The sequence below is a fragment of the Lolium rigidum genome, chromosome 7 (assembly GCF_022539505.1).
Source record: "Lolium rigidum isolate FL_2022 chromosome 7, APGP_CSIRO_Lrig_0.1, whole genome shotgun sequence".
NCBI lineage: Eukaryota > Viridiplantae > Streptophyta > Magnoliopsida > Poales > Poaceae > Lolium > Lolium rigidum.
This window is the reverse complement of record NC_061514.1, coordinates 26,846,906-26,855,536: the sequence shown is the minus strand read 5'-3', so window position 1 is coordinate 26,855,536 and position 8,631 is coordinate 26,846,906. Positions and strand designations below refer to the sequence as shown.

At 49.0% G+C, this 8,631-nt stretch overlaps 1 protein-coding gene and 1 long non-coding RNA gene across 3 annotated transcripts; one reads left to right on the top strand and one right to left on the bottom strand.

Annotated features, from left to right (window-relative positions):
- The first annotated feature begins 2,184 nt into the window (after positions 1 to 2,184).
- On the top strand, positions 2,185 to 2,659 carry LOC124669510. The gene is made up of 2 exons (XR_006992213.1): positions 2,185 to 2,261; positions 2,386 to 2,659. It is a non-coding gene; the product is annotated as an uncharacterized LOC124669510 (long non-coding RNA).
- Positions 2,660 to 2,979: 320 nt separating this feature from the next.
- On the bottom strand, positions 2,980 to 7,068 carry LOC124669509. Of its 2 annotated transcripts, XM_047206119.1 has the most exons (5): positions 6,988 to 7,068; positions 6,678 to 6,914; positions 6,357 to 6,537; positions 5,312 to 5,404; positions 2,980 to 4,427 (listed from the first exon to the last, which is right to left on the bottom strand). In XM_047206119.1, exons 2-5 carry the CDS (start codon positions 6,702 to 6,704, stop codon positions 4,396 to 4,398), a joined length of 333 nt encoding a protein of 110 aa, XP_047062075.1. In that variant the 5' UTR covers positions 6,705 to 6,914; positions 6,988 to 7,068; the 3' UTR covers positions 2,980 to 4,395. The 2 variants fall into 2 exon arrangements, 1 of the variants encoding a protein (XP_047062075.1); XR_006992212.1 differs by lacking the exons at positions 6,678 to 6,914; positions 6,988 to 7,068 and having other exon boundaries at positions 2,980 to 4,169; positions 4,346 to 4,427; positions 6,357 to 6,595.
- Between the last annotated feature and the right edge of the window lie 1,563 nt (positions 7,069 to 8,631).

Below are 8,631 nucleotides of genomic sequence, written 5' to 3'. Positions count from 1 at the left end.
CGCGACGGCTGAGAGCGCGCCGTCGGTGGCCGCTACGGAGAGGGCCGGGCTGACGACGCCGAGGTCGGAGACGGAGCGCGAGGCGGTCGAGGAGAAGAGCGCCACGGAGCCGAGGAAGAAGCGCACCACGTCCTCCACCGTCAGCCAGCACATCCGGTTGTGGTGGATGGGCACCACGAGGCAGTGCGCGCCACCCAGCAAGGCGTCCACCGCTTCCAGCACGCTGTACGACGGACACGACAAGTTCAATCAGATACCGTACACTTACGTGGAAGCCCAAGAGAGTGGCACGCGACGCGACTGTGCGACCAACCCGACCTGACGTGGGGCTGGACGCAGCGGACGGGCGGCGCGTTGGCGCCTGCGGCGGCCACCAGGAGGTCGGCGAGCGTGGCCTGGAGCGCGGCTGCTGGCGAGGCGAGGTTGCTGTCGGCGCAGAGGAAGACGACCACGTCGGACATGCGCACCCTGCCGGCTACTGCCGCCGTCCCCGTGCCGTCCCACACGGCCACGCACGCGTCCGGGCCATGGCCGTCGAGCTCGGCCACCGCGTGGGCGACGGTAGACGACGGCGGTAGCCACCGCAGCGCCGGCTTGCCGATGCAGAGGTCGGAGACGTCGTGCGTCAGGAGGAACCTCCCCGCCATGGTTGCATGCAACAAGATGCCACACCCAGCGACCGACGGAGTGGGCGAGTGGCAAGCTAAGCTTCAGTGATGGATGGTCATGGAAGCAAAGGGAAAATGGTGTTGCTCACTGAGCTCACGCAGAGGGGGAGTATGTAGGAGTACTGCACAGAGTGCAGGACATGACATGACATGTTGTGTTTGGAGAGAATACATTTTGGCGCACGTCAGTTAAATTAACCTTTGCTCCCGCCCACTTTCTCCCTACTACAAACTTGGTCAGCTACCCATTGCAGTACTTTTGAAGAGAAGAAAATCAGTTAAAGTTGCTCGTCTAGGCGACTAGGAGGCCAGCACTTCAACTTGGATCTAATTTTCCTGTTCCACTTGTTACTTGTGTTAGTGAAAAGAGAAGATCCGACGACCGCGATCAAGATGCGAATCCGCGCCGGCCAACGCAAGAATCTCGCAAAACAATGTCAACTTGATCGTACTTCGCTGCAATTAGCTACTAGTTGCATACAGTTATCACAGATCTGAGCAGAGCATCCGTGCACACAAAACAGGGCGTCGCTTACCCGAGTGGCGGCCATCGATCCTTCACATACTAGTACTAAACACGCCACATCACTTTACCTCTAACTAAAAGGTAAATAATGATTAAGCTTATCTATACGTTTTATTATTAGTCATATATGTTATGCAAAGTTTGGCGGAAATTCAATTTGTTTGGGTCCTTTTTTCATGTGCCTAAACTTAGATAGAGATTTAATTTTCACTATTAACATGGAAAGTTAATTTTCTGTGATAGGCATTTGGACTCTGTTTACTTACAGAAGGTTGTTCTTTTTGTTTGCCGTGGCACCGTAGGAACGCACATTTTTGTGTTAATCTATATAAAATTAAGCCATTTATTTTGAGCGCTAGCTATACTAGTCAGGGAAAAAAGGTTAAGTACGATGGTTGCTGTTCATCTGATCGGTGAGACGAAATAAATTTAAGTAGAGTTGTCATCATGAAGATTCTTTGGGGATAACATGGTGCCAGGTCAGTGGAGATGAGAGAGAGAGCCAGCACGGAGATATGAGTCAGCATGTTATCCTCTTCTCGCCACAATATATATATAACCCTCTCCATATAAAAAAATAAGACACAACCCTCGATAATTATCTACACACAAAAGTTCGAGTGACCAAAATAATAGTCGAGCCCCAGCCTACTCCCTCACGTGTGGACAGTAGAGGTGGGAAAGAGTCACAGGAAGTCACAATCATGCCTAATGATCACAACATGCCCAATCAGATCACATGAGTCCACCACCCACGGATCACCCATCAATACCTGATCTGAACCGTCAAAGACCCATCCATCCAAGAGCCCTCAACTCACCTGCCCCACTGCTGCTCCTGACGAGTATCAAAGTGGAGCAGCTAGCTTTCCCCCAACCTCTCGCCGCTCTATATATTCGAGCCTCTTGCCGGTAGAGCCGCGTGCGAATTGCGCGTGTGATTTGTGACTTTGGACTTTGGTGTGGGGTGGGGTTGGGTGGGGTGACTCTCTCCTCTCTTTCTCCGGTAGATCTAGCCGGTGGCATGCTACAAGCTGTTTATTCTACTATGTTTCCAGGGAGAAGAAGTAAGTATTGCATCCGTTTCTCACAAGTGGGCTTCCTGGCTTTTCTCTTGGGCTAGCCTCTTTTTTCCTAACATTTAACCTCTCCTCTATCTCATGTCTTGACTTTTTCTGTCGAGTTTTTCAGTGCTAGATTTTCCAGCCAGTTTTCTTTCCTAATCGTGGGTGGTGACGCCCTAGTATAGTCTTCATCGTCTCCGGCCTCGAGCAGCGCTGGGAACGAACTCAGAGAGCAGTTCTTTGTCCCGCTCGAGTTTTTCAATGCTAGATTTTTCATCCAGTTTTCTTTCCTAATCGTGGGTGGAGTATAGTCTTCATAGTCTCCAGCAGCGCTGAAAACAAACTTGGCGAGCAGTTCTTTGTCCCACTCGCATGTATTAGGCAAACTACTTCTCTTTGTACATGCATGGACTAGAGCAAAGATAGGTGCCTCAAATGTGCATGTGCAGCACGAGTTTTTCTTTGACCAAAAGGCTCAATCCTAATCTAGATAGCTAGAAAAACTAATAACAATATGACAGAAGATAATGCATCATATCAAGAGAAAACACGAACATAAGATTTCCTGACGGGGCACCTATGCTCCTCTGACATGTACTACTACTACTGCAAGCTAGTTGGGTTTTTTTTTTTATACACTGCAAGCTAGTTGTTGAGTATGCTGAACTGTGCAAATAGTAGACATAGTCGAGCCAACTAATCAGAAAGAGCATCAGAAAAAATTGGCATAACCCACTTTGTTTGTGGGACATCCACAACACATAGCAACATAGTGAGAAACAAATTCGCATAGGCCGGCATATCTAAGCATTTTAAGACTCAAAACCCAACCACCATAGCCAGCACATCGAAGGCAAAGGCAGCAGATGCACACACGACATCAAATATGTTTCATTCTTGGGATGCAGACAGATGTTTAATCATTACAACCAAACATGAATTACAAAAATTCTATCGGCTCTGATATCTTGGCTGGAAGGAGCGACCAACGTTGCAGCATGCATACAGATGGGTTCTTCTTCCAGCTTCGGCGGGTGACAATGATGTACCAGGTAGCTGCTGCTACAAGTGTGCCAGCTGCTCTTTTAACATGGATGTCCTCTTCCTGGTTATCCTTCAACAACAACACACGCTGGTTGTCAGCTCTAGATCAGAAGATTTAATTATGAAACAAAAGCATTTGCTTCAGTTTTAAATCAAGCAAGGGTGTTCATAGTTTTACCATGACCGTGTTACTTTACTTGCACACCCAGACGACAACTCAAGAAAACAAAACAGTGAGAGCGCACAAATAAGTTTCAGTTCTACGGCAGACTAATGGTTAACCATTACAACAAAACATGGATTGCGAAAATTCTTTCAGATCTGAGATCTCGGCTGCCTGGCGCAACCAAGGCTACCGCATTCATACAAATGGGTCTTCTTCCAGCTTCCAACAAGAGAGAATGGTGCACCAGGCTGTTGCAGCTGCTACAGGTCTGCCAGCTGCTAACCTGGATGTCCTCTTCAACAACTGATAAGTGTTACCATGACCTGGTTACTTTACTTGTACATCCAGACCACAATTCGAGAAACAAAACAGGTGCTTATTTTGATTCTCAAGCCAAAGTAAATAGCAAGGATTTAAGTCTCATTTAATCCCAGCCTATACAGGAAAGAAAAAAAGAAATCGGGTGCATGTTATCATCTTTAAAAGGCAGCATTGTGTTTGTTGGATCAAGAAACCACAGATCAACACCAAATGATTTATATAATGATTGTGGTTAACTTCATATCAAACTTACATATTCATGTAAGTTAAAAACCTGGTACCGCTAGGACAAAATGGCAAGGTATATACTAACTAAAGACAACAACCAACAAGTACCGAAAATTTCATCATGGCATTCCCTCTTTTTTGGACATTCAAACCTGGACAGAAAATAATATACTTCAGTTCAGACAATACTAGTGCATACAGCACAACCCATGTCGCATACAAACATCATCGAGAATTTCCGCAGAACCCAAAAGAAACGAATGTTGATGCACACCAGAATGCACCATCGACGGCTGAAACAACACAAAAAGGGAACCGAGGGAATCACCTGACAAGCCACAACTGCCACAGTAGGTAAAGCGGCGCTGCTCCCTTCGCCTAGCTCCAGCACTCCATGCTCAGGACAAGGCCTTGCGAAATAAATGTACAAAGTTAATACTGTGCAAACCAGTACAGATCAATGCTACTGAAGATTAAAAGAACAATATGCATGGAAGGTGAAACATAGCAACCAAGGATAGAACATTTATAATTAAACTCAAGTTAAAATAGTCCATGGAGCATATTTCTGAACTAAAATAGCATAGGTGATATATAAATGTAGCACCGAAAATTTATAGGAAATGCAAAATGCATCTCTGTCTCATGGGAACCAAGTGATTCAACTACGCAGTCAACAGCACATTCCAGTGCCAGAAAAGCACCACATATTCGTAAACTACATAATGAATAAAACACACCAGTAAAGAAGAGCTATTATCTCGCGAGATACCATATCTCTTAACAATCGCCAAAAAATGCACCATTCAACAGAACCTGTATCCCAGTACATGCAAGCCAATGTAATCCACTGAGAGCATCTTTCTGCTTATACCTGAAACTGAAATCTAATGTTCCAGTTTGCATGTGTCAAGTGAATAATTCTTAAACTGCACATGATGTTTCAGCTAACACTCAATCAGGTGTAGAAAATACTAAACATTTCAGCTTAGTTAACTAGTTAGGTGCTCATACAGTAGTATAAATGTCTTTTCTCAATTTCTCACTGAAACTCACAGCTCACTAACACCAAAAAATTGCACGATTAATATGCTAATCAGAAGCAGACTAAATGTCCTTTCACAATTTCTCAAACTGCACACAACTAAACAGTGAATGTCAAGCAAAAGTAAGATGCACAACATGGAAGTCATAAGAAAATGACAGTTACCATCAGAATCAAACCATAGCAGCACCACTCCATAGTGTCTAGAAAAAGGAAAATGACAGTTTGATATGCAAGAATCATCCCCACCTCCTACATCTACTGCTGCTTGCTCGTGCTGCTGCTGTCCCCTGGCACCACGCCCACCATCGCTCTCCCGCAGCTGCTGCTGTTGTAGTACATCTGCGCACATGTGTTATGGTTTCAAATGTTTTGGATGAAAATTACAGATGGGCCAAGTGGGAAATTCTGGCCCAAACAGCTAGGACAAAATAGCAAGGTATATACTAACTAAAGAGCTGATGTCCTAAATAACCGAGTAGCTGCTTTGAGGGCAATAGAGTCCCAGAAGGTACAATAAGAGTTGAAATTTGTGAAGACTCAAATGGACACGTTAATTAAAAACTTCGAAGGCAATTCATCACTGGCCAGAATTCAAAACTTGAACAGTACAACTCAGCAATGAGGAAAGCAGAACTGAGTTTACTTATAATTAAAATGAATACAAAAGTTCTTATGTACCACAAATTTGAGACAAAGTATATGTTGAAGGGCTGGGAAGGGGGGGAAGTACTGCTACTGTTGTTGAGATACTCAGAATCCGAAGTTAACTAGTTAGGTGCAAAGGACAGCTCACTAACACCAAAAAAAGTGCAAGATTAATATACTAATGAGAAGCAGACTAAAATATCCTTTCTCAAATTCTCAAACTGCACATGTACAGAAGGTTCGCATATAATATGATATTTTTTAGAGCAAGCTATAATTTTGCAGCTGCACACAGAAGGTACAGAGATATCAAGTGGCTAAATATTTTGCACAAGGGCAGGTCTAACATTGCTGACCATGAGCGTCCAAGAGAAAGGAAGAGCTAGATGGACTGAACCCTACTGGTACATGTCATTGGCATTCTCGGGCAATAAGCAAATCCATTTTTGCACTAAACAAACGTTGGTTTGCTTAGCAACTATCAAATAATAATCATCATTCCATCAAGATAAGACAGACCAAGTGTGATAAATTTAAAATAGCTCATCGACACTTAGCACAAATACATGCCTATCTAGCTACACACCATACATAGCCTACAAAGGACCAGAGCAAAATAGGGACAAATCAAGTGATGAAGCCATACCACAGATCATGCACAAGGCTGCAGATTTCGAACCAAAGCCTTCTCCGAGGGCGCCGACACGGACGAGGCAAGGGAGGAATGGTTTGCCTCTGCTTCGGGCTGCTCGACGATGAACTGTTTCTGAATTCAGGTCGAACTGGGGCACATCCTCCTTCCAGCAGGCCAGCTCTTCTTCAGACATCTACACACCATCTCGTGAGCAGTAGACAACAGAACAAAAAATCGCAAATGGCATTAGTAGTGTAGCAACACGTTCTTGGAGCATAGCATGGTTTTTTTTTTGGAAGAACTAGCATAGGAAGAAAAGAATGATTAACTTACCGAGGAACTCGACTTGGAGGCGGCCATGACCAGGAACGGCCTGAATCCTTCAGCTGCACCTCCTCCTGGTTTAGATCGATCTGGAACAGCTCCTCCTTCTGGTTGGCCATGTCCAGACGTCGTCGATCACCTCGCGCGCCCTCGTCGCTGTCCAGACGCCCAGCCGCAGCAGCTCCGGCGACGACACAGGGACAGGAGCTGGGGGGAGGCCGGTCTTGACCTCCTCCTCTTCATTTTCTGCACTGGAGCGGGCTTGAGTAAGACGAAATCAGGTGCTGCTGGCGGAGAGGAGAGGGGGTCGAGAGCTTACCGTGGTCAGCGAGATCGACGCGGACGCCGTGAAGGAGATCCAGCGCCGTCTTCATCCTCTGCCGATGTGCTAGTTTGTCGGCATGGCCGGCCGCGACTGGTGCATCTCCAGCCGGTCGAGGGCCTCTCATTGCCCCTGGACGGCGGCGGCGGCCGACGAGGGCCAGCGTCGGGCGGTGGTCTTCGACGCCGGACCAGCAGCCGCTCCGCTAGGGTTTCGCGGAGGCACGGGGCGGCGCGAGTCTGGGGGAGCAGGGAAGGTGGTGTGGTAGATGAGAAGGGCGGCGTGGCCGGCGAGGTCGTCGGGGAGGAGGAGGAGGCGGCGCCGGCGTGGGGACGGAGGGAGAAAGGGGATCGCGCTAGGAAAGGAGAGGACAGAGGAGACGATGTTGGATGATTTTGACTACCAAAGTTCGGCTCACGCGCCAACCCGAATATTTTCGGGATAGGATTTTGTCTCCCGCCTTTAACTCCAAAAGTTTCGCCCCAAAGATCCCGCTGGCGCCAATCCAAATAATTTTTGGAAAGCTCCCGCTGATGCTAAGATTCTAGAACCTTCCACGGGGTCAGGTCTATGGAGCATGGGATCACAAATTCTTGTAGGTGCCTCTTCCGCGGCGTGGGATCTCAAAAAACCATTTGCTTCTCATTTCCTTCAGCCTGTACTCCAAAATCTTCATGAAAAGCAAACTTAGAGTAAGAGACATTTTACTATGATATCAAACACCACTAATGTAAAATTGACCGTACTCACTTATTCCGAGCCTAAAGTTAATTCACGAAGCATTTGCGAAATCATGCACTGATCAGTCAGAAATCAGCTACCGAGGGACGATACCCGTTCGCTCGCTCGCACCCCCGTGGGCGACGAGCGAACCCTAACATGCGCCACCCCTAGTCCTCCTCCTCCCTCTTCCCCCGGCCGTCGCCGCCGGCGTGGGCCGCCGGGCGTTGCCCGCGCGGTGCCGGCTGCGGCGGGGCTGACTTTTTCCCGCGGCACGGCGGGGGCTCCTTGGCGGCGCGGTGCGGCTCGGCTGGCGGCGGTCCGGCGCGGCGGCGTGAGACCCGCGCATCGGGTGGGAGGAGGGACGGCGGCGGAGCGGCGAAGTCGGACGGCGCGGGCGGGGCCTGCTCGGCCCAGATTGGGGCCCAGTTGGGCTGGGCGGGCTGCCTGCGTTTGGCGCGCCGGCGGTGTTCCCTGGAAGCGGAGATGGTGCGGCGGCGGTGGATGGGTGGCGGCAACGCTTCGGCCGGCCTGCTACAGCTTGGCAGTAGGGCTTTGCGGGCCAGTTTGGGCCCGGCCGGGCCAGATCGGGCCTGGTTTGCCCTATTTGCCATGTCCGGTCGGCGACCGCGAAGGCGGTGGAGGTAGTTCCCTCCCGCTCGGCCCTCCCGTCCCTGCTGCATGTCGTCTCTTCCTCTAGGCCCTGTTCCGGTGACCACAGTGCGACGTCGAAGGTGACTGCAAGACCGTGGTGCCGTATGCTGGTGGGTGGCATGTTTGGTGGAGCACGTCGGAGCGTTCAGGGTGGTGGGTTTGGTGGTCGGGAGAAATCCTTGTCGGCATGTCCGACTCCGACGCGGCGACGCCTGCGGGTGCCGCCTTCCTTCCTGAAGGGCGTCGGATGTATCCCTCCCCAATCCC